Here is a 17,935-nt window from a genome sequence, read left to right as displayed (position 1 = left end):
GGACTGTGTGCATATTAATGCTTATGATATAGATATTTATTTTTGGTAGATAGAAATTATATTATTTTTAACAGGTTGATAGCTAGAGATTCTTTTTTCACATTTGTGGTAACAATTTATAAGGCAGAGTGTTCAAAAGCAGACATTATAATACATCTTATATGATAGTTGTATAGTTTTCATTTTGATGTGACTAATGAAATGCTTTGAGAAGTTTGAAGTTTGAAGACAAATAGGATTTTTATAAGACCATTTTATCACTAGATAAGATCTAATGTTACAATCCTAGAGTATCATTAGTGTAAGGGAAAATTAAATATTTCAGCATCATGCACATGCTTTTCTCCTTTACCCGAAAAAACATGTGTCCTTTGAATTTAGAGGAAAGAGGAGACTCCTTTCTGTATTATTCATTTACCTTTCACTTCCCTGTGATGCTAGAGGCTGCACCTTCTTGTGCTGCTCTCTAGCAGATTGGTAGAGGCCACCATTTCATGTCTGGCTACATCTACTATCCTATATTATCTTTAAAATATTTTTCTTCACATTCGTCTCCCACTCTTTTTTTAGACCAACAGTGGAAAATTGCCTGATAACAAGGTCATTGCTAGTGAACTAGTCAATTTGCCAGAATTGAAGAAATACATGAAGAAAGTGATGCCATTTGTCGCCATGATTAAGGTAAGCTGTGGACCTTGTGCAGCTGTGACCACACGGGTAATGGTTAGATAGGATAGTAGAAGTAAGAGGAACACTTTGGGCACAGTCTCCCCCAAGAAATCTGCTAAAATAGCACTTTTCAATCAGTGGTTGTGGAAATGAGTGATCAGATTTGGGGTTTACCTGTGGAATTGCCGAGTGTGTGAAATATATGTATTGTGGAAGAAAAATTGGTTGAGAATTACTGCACTAAATGATTCTCTTCATATTCTACCTTCTCTTCTTTTCACTTTAAGGAGGAAACATAGTCTTTTAGCTTACATTGGGGTATTTTTACTAGATCCTATTCCTGGAACAAGATTCTACATTTGTACAGGTTTAGCTTAACGGGATAAACGTTGTTTATAGTGGTTAGATCAGGGTTTCTCAACAATGGCTCTGTGTATTTTAGGCTGGATAGTTCTTGGTTGTGGGAGGCTGTCCTGTGCACTATAGGGTGTTTAGCAGTGTCCTTGGCTTCTACCCACTGGATGCCAGTAGAATTTCTCCCTCCCCTACTCAAGTTATGACAACCAAAAATGCCTCCATACATTGCCAAATATCTCCTGGTAGCAAAATCAGTCCCCCACCATAGCTCCCCCATTGAGAATCTTTGGGTTAAACTCTTAGTCTTTTTCATATATATAACTGATCTGGAGGATTTCCTGACAAAGAGAAACAGAAAGAAGACTGTATATTGCTTAAGATCTCAGACTCTGGGGGCAGACAAATCTTGGCCCAAATCCTGTTTTCTGTCACTTTTTAGTTTGGAGGACTTAGACAAATCACTTAAATTCTGTGGGCCACAATGTTTTTCATCTATAAAATAGGAAATTAATAGAACCTACCTTTTAGGAGTGCTGTGAGGAGTAAATGAATTAATACACATAATACATTTTAATACTACCTGTCAAAAAGTAGGCTCAGTACATTTTTAAGAAAATGTATATCAGTGTCTTCCAGCCTGCTAAACATGTAATGGTTATTCTTATACTTTAGATTAATTATTGAATCTTGTGGGCTACAGATACCTGCCTGATAAGAGACCAAAACTCTTAGCTTGTCTTGTATTGGAGTAGATTGTGTTCTTAGGAAAGCGTTTTAATTCTCCTAGAACCAGAGTCAACTGTCTGAGCCTTATGGTATTTGAAGTTTCAGAAATAATTTAAAATCATGGCTTGACCTACAATAATAAGTTATATTTGCTGGTATGCTCATAATTCATTGGTTCCCAGCTAGTGCCATTGGTCATAATGTCAGATCCATTGTCAATATGGGGAAATCAACAAAATATCCCATTGTTGGTTGCAGAGGCAATTAATTTTGGTGACATGCTTTATAGAATCCAGTGAAACTGATTTTAAATGATGTTAGATTCAAAGGTTGGCTTTTTGAAAAACCAGTGTTAGATTTTTTGAGTAGTAAAATATTTTTTCAGTAATATTGGTATTACTTGGTATTATGAGGCAAATTAGTGGTTGAAACTTTGAAAAGTGTTTAATAAATCTGGGAATAAGAAAAGGGTTTTCTAGCACCTCATGGGAAAAGAAACAACTTGGATGGTAAATGAAGGTAGTGAATATTAAGAATCATGTCAGGTCACTTTCATATAAGTGAAACATGTTCTAGGCAGTTAACTGTATTTGTGCTTATGAACTTAGGTCTTGAAGGTTACATCTTGAGCAGCAAATATTGATATTTAATGTTAAAATTAAGAATAAGAAATGGTTTTTTATATGTCGCAGGATTATCTGAGTACCCATATAATCTGACTTTTAAAAAAATTTTTAAATTTATAGGAATGTTTTGTTTGGTTATTATTAATTCACTGTTTCTTGAAATAGCTTTACAGACGTGGTATCTTGGGAACATTTAATTTAATTTATTTTATTTTATTTGTTACCTGAAGGGGTATTTTAAGACATTTGTTTGATTCCTTGTCAAAGTGAGTTCTTTGGATTTGCATATAAAGTCAGGGTAAATTAACAATGATGAAATCATATTTCTTTTATAAATCTGAAAACCTTGTCCTTCTAGTCTCTTCAGTGCTGTCTTAATCTTATCATACTTTAAATGATAATTACTCTCAGCGAGTAATTTCATTAGCGAACAAACATAGATAAGGGAAACCATGAGTCCAAGGCCTTTCCTTTAACTGTTCAAATTTGAAGATATTATCACTTGAGAGACTGATTGCTTTGGGAGAAATATGTTCTTTTCATCATATTCTTAATGTGATTTTGTTTTTCAAAACCATTTTGGCTGCTAGGAAAATCTGGAGAAGATGGGACCTCGTGTTCTGGATTTGCAATTAGAATTTGACGAACAGGCAGTGCTCATGGAGAATATAGTCTATCTGACCAATTCCCTTGAGGTAAGAGGGGCCTGGGATTATAACAACTAGTTAACTATCGTAAACAGTCCAGTTCTTTAGTTTTATAATAAACCTTTTTATAAACTTCATCTTCTATGTTTAGTACCTTTGCCAAATATATTTTGGGGGGAAAGAGAATGGGTGGTATAGAAGTTACAGGAAGAGGAAATGATCTGTTCTCTTATTTCACTTATCAGTTATTCTATTCCTAAAATACTAACTGTATATGCCTGGATTTCCTCTCAAAATTATCCGTAAAAAAAAATTCGGAGAGGCCTTATATTCAAATGCTTTCAAAATCTCTCATATTATGGGGTATTCTGGATTGCTTTTTTCCCCCCTCCCTTTAAGACCTCAGAATCACAGATTTGGATTAATTAGAATCCTTGATTCATTATATATGATCAGTGGTCCATGTTTGGCCCTGTTTTTTTTTCTTAATTAGTAATATAATCACCATCCATGAATCTACTGCCCAACTCAGGAACTAGAACATCACCAGTAGCTTTCACATATCTGAGTTTCTCCCCATTCCATCTTCCTGCCCCACTGACAATTTAATATATAGATTCTAAAAATGCTGTCTCTCATTCACCTTAGGCAGAAGGAAAGATAATTTTCTATAGGAAATTGTGTTAGAGGATTCAAAAAGTGGTTCTAGTAATAATGAAAACACTAATATAAAAAAGTACAGGTTTCGAGTTTGAATAAAATTGTCTTATGAAATACAGGAATGGAAGAAATAAGCATTTCTAAATAAGCATTTTATGTCATGTAATTATAAATGTGTTAATAAAGTAAGTATTAGTAGACATCTATTTTATGTATATTTCTAAATGTTCATATATACTCATGGAGGTCAAAAAACTTCTTGGATATTTACACTGGGACAATGGGAACACTTTATTTAGGGTCATCTTGTATTCAGGTATATGCAATTTGCTACATTTCTGAGGTTTTCCATTTATTTGAGTGAAAGCCTTTTATACTGATTTTTGTTTTAGGCAGCAGGTAGATGCCAGATTTCCTGATAGAAGATGGTAAACATGACTATATAAATAACATACTATGAGGCATCTAACATGAGTGTTAAATACTTGATGATAGGTTTCATATAATGTTTATATGGAAAATAATAAAACTGCACAGGCCATTTTATGATAAGTGGAGAACTTGGTTTTGCTCTTTGGTGAAATGAGGTGATGACTAATTCCAATCATATTAAGTGATACTAATGACTTCCATCTTTCCCCTCTACTTAGCTAGAACACATAGAAGTCAAGTTTGCCTCTGAAGCAGAAGATAAAGTCAGGGAAGATTGCTGTCCTGGGAAACCACTTAATGTTTTTAGAACAGAAGTAAGTTGAAAGAATCTCACTGAATCATTGCATTTTAGAGCTGGAAGAGACCTTAGAGAGCTTTACACCTAAAACCATCATTTTAACGATGGAAAGAAGTGAGGTCCAGAGAAGTTAAATGATTAGCTTGGCTTAGGCCACTTAGTTGGTTAGTAGTGGGTCTGGATTTGAGGTCCTCTAATTCCCTGGTTAATGCAGCCCTCACTTTTCCTTACTCTACTATCACAGGTAGCATCAGATGTTGATTGTGATTTTAAAAATAAGAATATGGTTTTCAAAACCTGACTTAAAAAAAAAGATAGTGGACATTGAAATGTGAAACTTCTTTAAACAGTGAAAAGGAGCTTTCATATTTCAGATGAGTTTTGGTTTAGTAATGGTATTCAAGACTTTTGGTTTCTGGCATAAACCAGATTGATGCATCATTTCCCATTATACTGGAAATGCTTTTTTAATTTCTTAGTTTTTGACCATTACTGGTGAAGATAAATAGGTTTTGAAGTTTGGGGAGATTTTATTTATTAACTCTTAAAGAATCCATTCAGAATGGCAGCATTTGGTAAAGTTCACTGGAGTGCCATTGTGAGAGTCCATAAAATGCCCTACTTTTCTTGATAAGCAGAGGACTTACATATATCCTGCCACTTTTACCACATTTAATTGAAAATGCAGCAAGCAGAAGAAGTCTATTTTGAAAGAATGAAGTAATCATGATCATGCAGACCTCCTAAATTTATCATCAGATTATAAATAGTCTCATTACATTAAGATATGGTGGCTTTTAAAAGTACAGTCATTTGGGCCATGAATATAGGTACATGAAATAGTTTTCCCCATACAAATATGTTTATTTCAAGCTTCTTTCAAGCATTCCATTAAGCTACTATGTATTTAAGTTTCATAAGGCTCAGTTGACTTTTTCCATTTAAAATAATGAGCAAGTTCTTTAACTATATCGTTTATATTATGTGGGAGTTAGTATGTCATAGAAATGAGTTTATTCTCAGTAAAGATGAGACTCTGCCTCTTACTAGCTATGTGACCTTGGGTTACTTTGTTAATCTTTCTGGTTCTCAGCTTTTCATCTGTGAAAAAGGGTCTTAAGGAACTGCCTTTCATGATACAGGAATAATGTCTATAAAGTGCTTCGTACAGTGTCTGGTACATAGTAGGAATTCAATAAATGGTGGTAGTTTTAGAAGAGAAAATAGAATTATTGTTTTTATCCATCATCAGTATTGATATGTGTACTCATAGTCATTTTTACCTAGGCATTTGGTTATAAGCATGAGCTTTTTTTTTGTACATTTTTTCTTTCATATTTGAGTATCCCTTGGTCTTGATTTTAGAATACCAGAATTAAATCTGTCTTTCATTGGGCATTAAAAATCTAGCAGAGATTCCTTCTCCCTCAGCAGTATTCAAGTTTGATTTCTTATAACAGTCATTTTCTATTTATTTTCTTAGCCTGGTGTATCAGTTTCCCTAGTGAATTCTCAGCCATTCAATGGCCACTTCTCAACCAAAATTGAAATCAGGCAAGGAGATAACCGTGATTCTATAATCCGGCGTTTAATGAAGGTGGACCGAGGAATCAAAGGTAAATGGTTTCCTTGAAGTGCACATTTGGCAGTAGCTTGTGGATTTGATGAGTTCTAAGCAGAGGGGAGAAAGAAAAGTAACTGTCCTGCTTAGGGACAGTCATGTAATGTTGTGGAAAGAGTGTTGGACCCAGAATCAGGACACCTATATTTTCTTTTGGGACATTGTGACTAGGTAGCTTGGTGGCTTGGCCATGTCACTTAAGCTCTAAACTGATTTCTCTTTTAGTGAAATGAGGACACTGGATTAGATATTTTTCCAGGATTCCATCTAGCTTTAAAATTGTAATAAGCAATTTCCAATGCTCAGAAGTATTCAGAATGAAGGAACATATTCCCTTAATTCCAAACTAACCTGCTTGACAGAATCTGTTCCTGGGGAAGGAAGAGAAGTAAAAGTTATTGAGTGTCTGCCATGTATTGGCCATTTAATCCTTTTACAACCCTGTAACATTTAGGGTATTATTACCCTTTTGCAGATGATGAAATGGAGGTTAGAAAGGCTAAATAACTTGCAAAGTTCATACAGCTAGTAAATCCTGGAGCTGGAATTCAAACTTAGATATATTTGACTCCAAAGCTCATATTCTTTCTTTTAGACAGTGTGCCTCCGGGTAAAATATGTAAATAATCTTAATTTCTTAGCAACATTAAGTCTAGATCTCCTATGATTAGATTTGATATAACAACTTATAGCTTTTTTTTTTAACATCTTTATTGGAGTATAATTGCTTTACAATGTTGTGTTAGTTTCTGTGGTATGACAAAGTGAATCAGCTATACATATGCATATATCCCCATATCTCCTCCCTCTTGCATCTCCCTCCCACCCTCCTTATCCCACCCCTCTAGGTGGCCACAAAGCACCGAGCTGATCTCCCTGTGCTATGCAGCTGCTTCCCACTAGCTATCCATTTTACATTTGGTAGTGTATATATGTCAGTGTTACTCTCTCACTTCGTCCCAGCTTCCCCTTCCCCCTCCCCATGTCCTAAGTCCATTCTCTAGTCTGCATCTTTACTCCTCTCCTGCCCTTAGGCTCATCAGACCTGTTTTTTTTTTTTTTTTTTTCAGATTCCATATATATGTGTTAGCATACGGTATTTGTTTTTCCCTTTCTGACTTACTCTGTGTGACAGACTCTAGGTCCATCCACCTCACTACAAATAACTCAATTTCGTTTCTTTTTATGGCTGAGTAATATTCCATTGTATATATGTGCCACATCCTCTTTATCCACTCATCTGTCAATGGACACTTAGGTTGCTTCCATGTCCCGGCTGTTGAAAATAGTGCTGTAGTGAACATTGTGGTACATGACTCTTTTTGAGTTATGGTTTTCTCAGGGTATATGCCCAGTAGTGGGATTGTATAGCTTCTTTTTTTAATTACTCAGCTGGTCTTACGCTGAGAAGAACGTGAAGGGAATTAGTTTGTTTCTGTATTATTTTTCTTCCAAATTATGAAGACAAATTAATGTTGAGATTCCCTATTTTGCATAATCTCTCTCTTCTCTTCTTATGGTAATCAAGAGTTGATTGGGCCAAATACCATCAGTATAAAATTTTCTGAAAAGATTTACAAATCCCATACAGTGAGCAATTTATGGAATTATATTCAGGGTAACAACATTCCATTTACATAGAAGACTTAAAATAGCCCTTTGGAATTCATTCTACCATGTATTTTTTGTTCTCTTGAAGTCATTCGTGTACCTTCTGTTGTCATTTCTTGAGAGAATATCATGTGTAGTGTGTGTAGAGATAAGTGTGTATGCAGAGACTCCTTTGTAGGTACTAGGGGCTTTGGGGAGTCCACAAAGTACTGTTCATTAGGAGGCTGCATCTAGTGAAGGAGTAGGGGACTAAGCTATTGAAGTACATAATCAATCTAAGGAGAAACTGCTGAGTACAGTAAGAGAGATATAGTAAAATTTATACACAAAAAGGTGAGATTATTTCCAGCTGTGGTGATCAGAGATGATATTATGGAGAAAACATTGTTTGATAGGGCCTTGAGAATTATACCTGTGAGGGTGAAGGGAAAGTGTGTACTAGCATGAGGGAAACACTGATACTTTTTTCACTGTGTACCAGCAATATGTTAGGACTAGGAATATTTTTGTTTGCAGACATTTAAAAAATTGTGGTAAAATATACGTAGCATAAAATTGACCATTTTCGTCATTGTTTAAGTGTACAGTTCGGTAGCATTAAGTACATTCAGACTGATGTGCAGCCATCACACTATCCATTTCTAGAACTTTTTCATCATCCCAAACTGAAACTCTGTACCCATTGAATGATAACTCCCCGTTCTTCTTCCCTGTAGTCGCTGGTAACTACTCTTCTACTCTATGTATTTGACTGTTCTAGGTACCTGTATAGTGGAATCATACAATATTGTTCTTTTGTATGTCTTATTTCACTTAGCAAAATGTTTTCAAGGTTCATCCATTTTGTTTTAGACATTTAGCGTGTTCCTTCGATAAACCAGGTACTGTAGAATGATAATGCCATCCTTAGAACTTATAGGCCACAAAAAGCAGAACTTGAAAATTTTGAAGTGTGAACATACAGGAAGCCGTTTTGTGGCCTTCCTTTTGGCTGTTTTATATTGCATATATTCAGTCATGAGATTTTTGTAATAGGAAGAACTCTTAACTTTGAAGAACAATATGGTGGCTTCTAAAGAAAACAGATATTTGTGTGGACATGCTGGATAGGATTATTATGAGGTTATAGTGCATAAGAGGTTTTATTCCTGTATTGGAAATTGGATTATATAATATAATGTTAAACCTGACTCCCTTTTAAATACACTCAGATGCAGCACTGACTAGGTTCTTTAGAACTGTACTGATGTGTTTTCTTTAGCTCGTCTTTTCTCACTGAGCCTCTGGCATAATTCTTACATCCTTTGTCATTCTAGCTGTGAATAATATTATCATGAAGTGCGTTAAGTTTGGTATTAGTGGCTACTGTGAATTTGGAAAATAGATAGAAATATTAGGGGGAGTTTGCAATTGATATTCCTCCAAGTATCTACAGAAGAGCTCTAAACTTAAGACTTTTCCAGAAGCCCTCAGATTACTTTGATATCTAAGGGGACTGAGTATATTGAGTATATGAGATGGGAAAGGAGTGAAATTCAGTAACATATTTCTCAGTCTGTCTGCTGTGATAGCCAGCAGGTCATCCAATTAGTGCCAATTGTATTGAGAGTGATTATGATCTAGGTCCAGGAGGCACTAGCTAAAATCGTCATTCAGTCCACAAAGGCCATGGAGCAACTATTTGACGATAATGACTTTAAATCACTTACCACCCATACCACATATGAACTAATAATTTGGAGGTGAAAAACTCCATTTCACATTATCAATCCCTAGGGACTCTCAATCACTCTCATCTTTAAGTGCCTTAAATCTTGTGTAGTTGCAGACTTAAATTTCAACATTTTCAATGATAAGAGAGGTCTGGGATAAGAAAAGATAGTAAAACCACAAGAAAGCACCAATAATTTTATTGGCAGTAGTGAACTACATGGTGAAACATCAAAGCAGATGTGTTTAGCCACTTAGAAGCCTGGTTGGGTATTAAGGCTTCTTTGAAATAGTTTGATTCAGCATTGCTTGGAATGATGAGGGAGGTCTGTTTCAGAGAGAGTGAGAGAGAGAGACAGACAGAGGCAGATCTTCAGTAAAAGGCTTTGTGCATAAAATCTGCCGGTAGGACTTGTCACTACTTCCATAAGAAAATAATTTGCTATCACTGGTGTGCATGTTGAATTGCAGTAGCTGTTAAAATGAATTGTGTTCTTCCCCCCAAATGAGACCATGGCTGTCATGAAGACTGTAAGTGCTCCTTTCCCATTTTAATTTTCAGGGCTTGTGCTGTATATGGGGATAGATTGTATGGCCTCTGCAGAGACTCTACAAAGACTCTTAGGCAGGGTTTGCCTTCATGGTAGTTGCAGATAATTGCTCTATAAGCCCCAGGATCCCTACCCTAAACTTGTAGTCCTTTAGTCTTTGTTTCCCAAGAAGAATAGAATGCCTGGATAACCTGTACTCCTGGCATAGCCGCCAGCTGTATTAATGTCTCCTTTTATCTTTTTTTAAACCTTATCCCTCTCATGCTAAGTTTCATACTCTCAAGGCAACATGAGGGAGTGTAGCTCATGGACCACCCAGCAATCTACTTTAGAAAGGGGTGGGAAGTAATTCAGAAAATATCTTCAGTTTCTGTGGATCAGGTTAAGTATAAACTAGCCATGCTACACTTAGAATGAGCTGTAAATCCAGAATCAGCATTTGTAGTCATTTATGGTGTTTTTCTACCATATAAAATAAAACCATTTGATGTTGAAAAGTCTCAGAATTGCTGAAATAAATAAATTTCTTTTGGGCTCAGTTGTTGGCAGGATTGTTGGATCATAAATTTGTTCAAGGGACAAGTGCTGTCTTTACCAGGAGCCATCTTATCAGCTTGCATAAGAGCAGATCAGGAAAATCTCAAGCAAGGGAGGGTTGGAACTCATCCAAAAGCTCAAAATTCTAAAACCTGTGCCCTTTCCCCCAGCCATTCCCCTTCTTTCCTTGTCTCTCATCAGCTTGTTGATACACTTTCATCCTTTGAGCAAAACAAGGAAACTGGTAATGCTATTTCTTAGAGTAGTAATTCTTTTTCCAAAATTATCTTTCCCCAAAAGCCACAATTCTTGAACTTTTAAGTATTCCAGGAAGCAAGACAAGCAAGATAAATAAGTTTTAGGCTTTTTAATATTCTGAAAAATGGTTAACTGAAGTGTATTAAAAGTGATTTGAGAGACCATATAGGATAATACTCAAAAATATAATCAATCCCTCCCCTTGGTTTGTAATTCAGGAGATGTGTTATCCAGAATCTCTGCTGGTCTTTGATCTGGGTAAAAGTTGACAGAAGATGAAGATTTGTTAGATTCAGCTTTGCTTTCTGACATCGGGTCCTATTTAGTAATCTGATGAAAATATTGATTTAGATATAACAACCAGTGTGAATTATCAGGCTCAGGCATGGGTTTGAGTCAGTGACTGTAATTAAATGTTCATATTGATACTTTCTTTTGCTGTAGACCTTTCCAAAGTGAAACTGATGAGATTTGATGATCCACTGTTGGGGCCTCGGCGAGTTCCCGTCCTGGGAAAAGAGCACGCTGAGAAGACCCCCATTTCTGAGCATGCTGTTTTCCACGTGGACCTCACGAGCAAGAAAATTCATCTTACTGAAAATGGGCTATGGGCAGATATTGGTGATACAATGGTCTATCTGGTTCATTAAATTCAGACACATTGGAGATTTATCCTGGTTTCTGGGGATATTACTACTATGATTGTGCCTGTAGATGGGCTATGAGAATCATAGGCTGGACCTAAATAGATTTCATTTCTAACCATCAAATTCTGCATGTACTTGTAAATACACCAAGTTTTCTTGGATTCTTGGACCTAATAAATTTTTTTTCCTTATTGAGGCCTCAAAGAGAAGTAGTTGTACCATACTTTGTTTTTGTTTTTTAACAAATAATTTCCATTTCCCAGAAGCTTCTAGTATTTCAGATTATTACAAAAGTGTCAGTATGCTTCTTGTATGAGGTATACTTCATATTATTTATGAGGCTAAGGAGTATCTAACAACTTTTTATATTATATCCATTGTGGAGTTAGCTGTTTTTCTTCTAAAAGAGTAAGTTAGGCAGCTAGTTTTGCTTTTTAAAAAGAACTCTCATGATTTTAAAAGAACAAATGAGAATATTTTGACTTGATTATGATCACTCAGTATTTTGTATAAAGAACAAATAGGTCTTATGTTTATAAGAATTTTTTTAGCTTTAATATATTCAGTTAACCACCAATAATATTTTTTCAAGGCTAATATCAATAGTTTATAAACAGTTTATTTGATTTTCACTAACTTTAGGTGAAATTTTAGGATTTAGGATTTCCCCCAGAAATCTGCATCTATCAGATTTGTCTTGAGTCCAGTTGTGTTTAAAGATCAAGCCAACGGGGACTTCCCTGGTGGCACAGTGATTAAGAATCCGCCTGCCAGTGCAGGGGACACGGGTTCAAACTCTGGGAAGATCCCACATGCCGCGGAGCAACTAAACCCGTGCGCCACAGCTACTGAGCCCATGTCCCACAACTGCTGAAGCCCATGTGCCTAGAGCCTGTGCTCCACAATAAAGAGAAGCCACTGCAGCGAGAAGCCTGAGCAGCACCGCAACAAAGAGTAGCCCCCGCTTGCCGCAACTAGAGAGAAAGCCCGCACCCAGCAACGAAGACCTAATGCAGCCAAAAATAAATAAATAAATAAAACAAAAACCAAAACAAAAAGGATCAAGCCAACAGCATTGCAAATTCTCTTATTCTTTCTGGAATGTCATTTGATATTGTCTGTGCCATTTGTTTTCATATGAGGAAAAAATATTAGGTATTGATTGACAGACAAGAAAAACATTTCCATTTCTTGAAGGGTTTAATATGGGGAAAGTCCAACTCTGATAATCCTAAGGAACCTGAATTCTAACTTTTCAGGTCATGTAAAGAGATTTTATTGAGCTTCCTTATTTTGCTTTATACAGTTTGAGATTACTGGGCCTAGTTGAATGCTCTATTATAGAATCATTAAAGCAAATCATAGAACGTTAGAACTGAAATATTCCTTAGAGATCATTAAATGCAAATCCTTGTTTATCTGCTAGGAACAGGCTGTATAGCAGAGTGGATAAGGTTACATTCTCTGAAGTCAGGCTAGCTATGTTAGATTTCCATTTCTTCCACTTGCTACTTGGGTGGTTTTGGCCAGTTACTCAGCCTATTTCTTCATCTGTAAAATGGAACTAGTAATTTACCTACTTTCTGGGCTTACTGTGAGATGTTTAGATGAAACAATCTAGGAAAATCTTATATATAACATAGTGCCTGGCAGGTGGTAGACCTTTAGAAATGTTACTGATGATGATGATGATGATGATGAGCCTTCAGTAAATGTTACTGAATACTTCTATTACTACTACTACTATATCAGGATTAAGATATAAAGATTATATTAAGATTACTATGGGCCATAATCATGTCATATTTGTTTGGTTCTTCTGGGGCAGCTGTTTTGTTTGCCCTCCATTAGATTCTTTTCTGCTCCCTCAATCTGCATAGCCTTAGTTATTCCCAACATCAAAGTAATCCTTCCTGGGGCCTAAAGCCTACTTAATGTTTAACTTAGGCAAATTAAATGAAATGAGCTTGGCCAAAAAAAAGAAAGGTGAAAGGAAAATAATTTTACTGTTGTAAGTGATTGTGCCTATTTTATTAAATGAGCCTATGAACCTATACTTCCTTGGATTAAGTGTGAGTTGGGATTCATGGATTCTCTGTTCCCTCAGTCTCAATTCCTATGTGTCTCTCTTAAGAATAAATGTCTTGCTGGGCTGAATATATTTTTTTTGTTTAAAGATATATAAGTTTTGTATAAGGAAGCCTCTAAGCATAAGCCTATTACTTCATCAGGTGTGAAGCAAAAAACAGCAACTAGTTGAAATGCTGAAGGAAAAATAAGCTGCATTGGGCTTATTGTTTTATGGGAGATGGTTACCTTTCTAAAGGATTCTAACTCTTTTTAAGTTGTAAAATGTAATGCACATAAACTGAACAACAATAAGAAATATATAATATACACACAAATATATAAAATACATACAAAAAATGAACTACGAAACAGAATTTATCAACAAAGCAAAAACCTATGTAATCACCACCATGTCAAGGAATATCACAATGCCAGCACCTTGGAAGCCTGCCTTACGCCTCCTCCCGTAAAGACAAGCTTATCGCCCAGTGTAAGAACATTCTTTATACATGTTCCATGTGAGCTTTTAAAGAATGTTTATTCTGCAGTTGTGGAATTCTACATACGTGCATTAGGTCATACTTGCAGATTGAATCGTTCAAATCTGTATCCTACCGTTTTGTTTTCTTGGTGTACTCTTTGTTTTGGAGACATACTGAAATCTCTCATGACCCTGGATGTACATATTTCTCCTTCTAGTTCAGACAATTTTTGTTTTATAAATTTTGATGCTGTGTGATTAGGTGCATATAAATTTAGATTCTACTGTCTTTCTGGTAAATTGAACTTTTCTAATTAGAAAGTTTTCCTTTATTTTTTCCTAAAGGCTACTTTGTCTAACATTAGTATAATAACATCGGTCTTCTTTTGGTTAGTGTTCAGGTAGAATATCTTTTTCCATTCTTTTGCTTTTAACCTTCTGTCATTTTATTTTCTTTTCACATTTTGACAAATTTTAAACCTACAGAAAAGTTAAAATAATTGGCTAGTAAACATCCATATACCTGTCAACTGAGATTTACCAGTTATTAACATTTTGCTCCATTTGCTTTCTCTTGAAACATACATTTTAAAAAATGAACTTTTTATTTTGGAATAGTTTTAGCTTTATAGAAAAGTTGCATCTAATGTATGGAGAGTTCTGGTACACCCTTCACTCAGTTTCCCCTAATGTTATTTTATGTAACCTTGGTTCAGTTGTCAAAACTAATTAATACTGGTACGCTGCCATTAACTAAAGGCTTCATTAGGATTTCACCAGTGTTTCTTTTTTTTTTTAATATGCCTGTATTTTTATAAATTTTTGTTTATCTTTGACTGTGTTGGATCTTCGTTGCTGCATGCAGGCTTTCTCTAGTTGCAGCTGGCGGGGGCTACTCTTTGTTGCAGTGTGCGGGCTTCTCATTGCAGTGGCTTTTCTTGCTGCAGAGCACGGGCTCTAGGCGCGCAGGCTTCAGTACTTGCGACACGCGGGCTCTAGGGCGCGGACTTCAGTAGTTGCGGTGCATGGGCTTAGTTGCTCCGTGGCATGTGAGATCTTCCCAGACCAGGGATAGAATCCGTGTCCCCTGCATTGGCAGGCAGATTCTTAACCACTGCGCCACCAGGGAAGTCCCACCAGTTTTTCCGCTAATGTCTTTTTGCTATTACAGGATCCTATCCACGATACCGCCTTGCATTTAGAATATAGTTTTTAAAAATTTTGAACCATTTAACAGTAAGTTGCAGACACCATGACAATTTACCTTTCAATACTTTAGCATGTAACCCCTAAGAACTAGGACATTATCTTGTATAATAAAAAAAATATATATATGTATATATATATATATATATATATATATATATATAGCCCAAGAAATGTAACATTGGGCATATATTTTATATGCCCAGTGTAGTTTAGCAGTAATATTAGGGTTTTTTTTTCAGGGTCTATTCAGAGATCAAGCATTACATTTTGTGGTCATGTCTCTTGATCTCCTTCACACTAGAACAGTTTCTCAGCTTTTCTTTTTCGGTCTTTCATCACAGTAACATTTTTGATGACTCCATGCCAGTTGCTAGTAAGTTTGCCTCACAATCTGGATTTGTCTGTTTTCTCATGGTTGGATTCAGATTTTAAAATCTTGGCAAGACTACTACAGGGTGATATTTCCCACTGCATCATGTATTGATGATTGTCAGATTCATATATTGTTGGTGTGTTCCCATTACTGATGATACTAAGTTTGATCACTTGGTTAAAGTAGTATCTTCAGATTTCTCCATTGAAAAAGCAATCTTTCCCTTTTGTAATTAGTAAGTAGCCTGTAAGGTGATATTTTAAAATTTATGTGAATATCCTGTTTACCAGCAAACTTTCAGGAAATGGTAGCATTCATCGATCATCTTTCTGCCAGTAACTACATGGGTAGTTGTAATAGGGTGAGTTCTTAATTTTATCATTTCTTCTACATGTATTAGGTATCATTCTTCTGTAAAGAAGAGGTTTCCCCTTTGCTTCCATTTTTTGCCTTTCACCATTCTTTACAAACCACTATGGACTGATGGGTTCTTTTTTTCATATATGCTATGATCTGTTACCATTGTTATACTTTGACTGCTCAGATTTTCTGGAGTTATCCAGTGGGAGCCCCGTTCAAGCTAGTTCCTGTGTGCTTTTGCTATCTCCCCATCAGTCTTGGAACATTTCTTTGCTTAATGGCACAAGCAGTTTCCTGTTCACCTTGTATTTTCCTGTCCCCAGAACAGGAATCAGTTTTTTCTCCAAGGACCTCTGCTTCATTTTAATGGAGAATGGTATTAAGAAAGCAAGATCTGGGTGTTTTGTGTGCTCATTGCTACTAAGTTGTGGGGTTTTTTTTAGGCTTTTCCAACAGGCAGAGCTAAGAAATATGTATACATAAAAATCATAATTTTATCTAATACCACAATTCTTTCTTGCATTTTCCCTGAAAATATCTGTATCTTTCTTCTCACACAGTGAAAATTCTGGTTCCCAAGAACTTCAGTATATTTACTGATTTGCTCTGTTAATAACTTCAGACTTGCCAATGCAGTGCTACTATGAACAACAAATTTACTAAGTAGAGTTCAATATATATTTTTTGAAAAACAAATTTGCAGTTCTTTGTGTCTTTAAGGTGTTTCTCACTAAGGGAAATAGTCAAAGCACTGTGTTTACATGTTACTTGAATGAATTCCTTTTCATTTGTGGTTTTAATATAAAGTCATTTGTTTCTCTTACTCAATTTTATGGGTTTTTCCCCTTTTTATTTATTTTTTGAAAAAGTAAAGTACTTACACTGTTTGAAAGTCAAAACTACATCCATTCAGAGAATTTTTACTCTCTGGCACCACATTCCCATGTTCTATAGCTAACCATTTTGCTAGTTTCTAGATTATCTTTCCTGTGTCTCTTTGTAAAATTAAGCAAATATTTATTTATATGTACTTTACTTCCTCCTTTCTCATGTAAAAAGTAGATGTTATAGATAATTATTTTATACCTTGCTTTTTTAAGTTAAATTTATTTTTTGATAAATATATGTATATATTTAGTTTTTTACTTTAGGTCATGGAGATCTCTTTCTTTGTCCTTCTCCTTTTCCTCCCTTGCCCCCTTCTGTCCCTCCTCTTCTCTCCTCTGTGTTATACTTTTGTAAAGGTGTACCATAACTCATTCAATTAGTTTCCTATGGATGGGCATTTAGGTGTTTCTAAGTTTCTGATATTTTATAGAACCTGTATAGAATTATATAGTGAGTAACTTTGTGGATATGTGGTTTTGTATTTGTGGAAGTGTATCTTAAATTTATGGAAGTTGGCTTGTAGGTCCAAGGGTAAATGCATATATAGTTTTGTTAGCAGATAATCTGGGTAAAAAAGCATGTTAGGCAGAGGGTACAGCAGGTGTAAAAGCTCTGAGGCAGGGGCGTGTAGCTGGTGTGCTGAAGGGGTAGCAAAGAGGCCACGTGAAGAAACAGGTCTAGAGAGGACAAGTGACCTGTCCAAATCCTATACATCAGTGGCAGAGATGTGTCAGAGCCCTGGCTTCCATAGCTCCAGTCCATTGCAGCATACTTATCAAACAAGGAATGCATGCATGGGAAACAAGAATGTATTTGACCAAGGCCAGCAATGTCAGGGCTGTTAGGTCAGAAGAGGGAGAAGTTTCTATGGACTTGAGTCAGATAAGACTTCACAGATGAGGTGCGCTGTGAGGGATGATTAGGATTGGAGCAGCAGCTAGGCGAGCAGGGCCGCATTCCAAGCTTTTAGAACCAGGTGTGGATAAGGGCTAGGAGGTGAAAGCAAATGCATGGCTTGTTTGGGAGATAGTGCTGGGAATGGAATGTTTATCTTGGAGGAATGAGAGAGAAATTGGAAACAGGTAAGTAAATTGGGCCTTATTATAACAATTCTTGGATTCCAGGCAGAAATTCGAAGTTGATTTAATTACCTAGAGAGTCACTGCAAATTTTTAGGTGGGAATGAGATGATATGTTCCTTCAT

The 17,935-nt window shown here is 35.9% G+C and overlaps 2 protein-coding genes across 2 annotated transcripts in view; both read left to right on the top strand.

Annotated features, from left to right (window-relative positions):
- Positions 1-11,541, top strand: part of LARS1 (leucyl-tRNA synthetase 1) — a 64,843-nt gene extending 53,302 nt beyond the window's left edge. Inside the window, exons 28-32 of the mRNA XM_067732141.1 lie at positions 571-681; positions 2,969-3,073; positions 4,336-4,431; positions 5,899-6,031; positions 11,148-11,541. Of these exons, the coding sequence (XP_067588242.1) occupies positions 571-681; positions 2,969-3,073; positions 4,336-4,431; positions 5,899-6,031; positions 11,148-11,353 (651 nt within the window). The 3' untranslated portion in view covers positions 11,354-11,541. The remainder of the gene's footprint in view (positions 1-570; positions 682-2,968; positions 3,074-4,335; positions 4,432-5,898; positions 6,032-11,147) is intronic.
- A 146-nt stretch (positions 11,542-11,687) lies between these two features.
- PLAC8L1 (PLAC8 like 1) overlaps positions 11,688-17,935 on the top strand; it is a 33,817-nt gene continuing 27,569 nt past the window's right edge. The window contains exon 1 of the mRNA XM_067732145.1: positions 11,688-17,813. Within this exon, the coding sequence (XP_067588246.1) occupies positions 17,792-17,813 (22 nt within the window). The 5' untranslated portion in view covers positions 11,688-17,791. The remainder of the gene's footprint in view (positions 17,814-17,935) is intronic.

The sequence above is a fragment of the Pseudorca crassidens genome, chromosome 3 (assembly GCF_039906515.1).
Source record: "Pseudorca crassidens isolate mPseCra1 chromosome 3, mPseCra1.hap1, whole genome shotgun sequence".
Taxonomy (NCBI): Eukaryota; Metazoa; Chordata; class Mammalia; order Artiodactyla; family Delphinidae; genus Pseudorca; species Pseudorca crassidens.
This window is presented reverse-complemented; position numbering and strand designations above follow the sequence as displayed.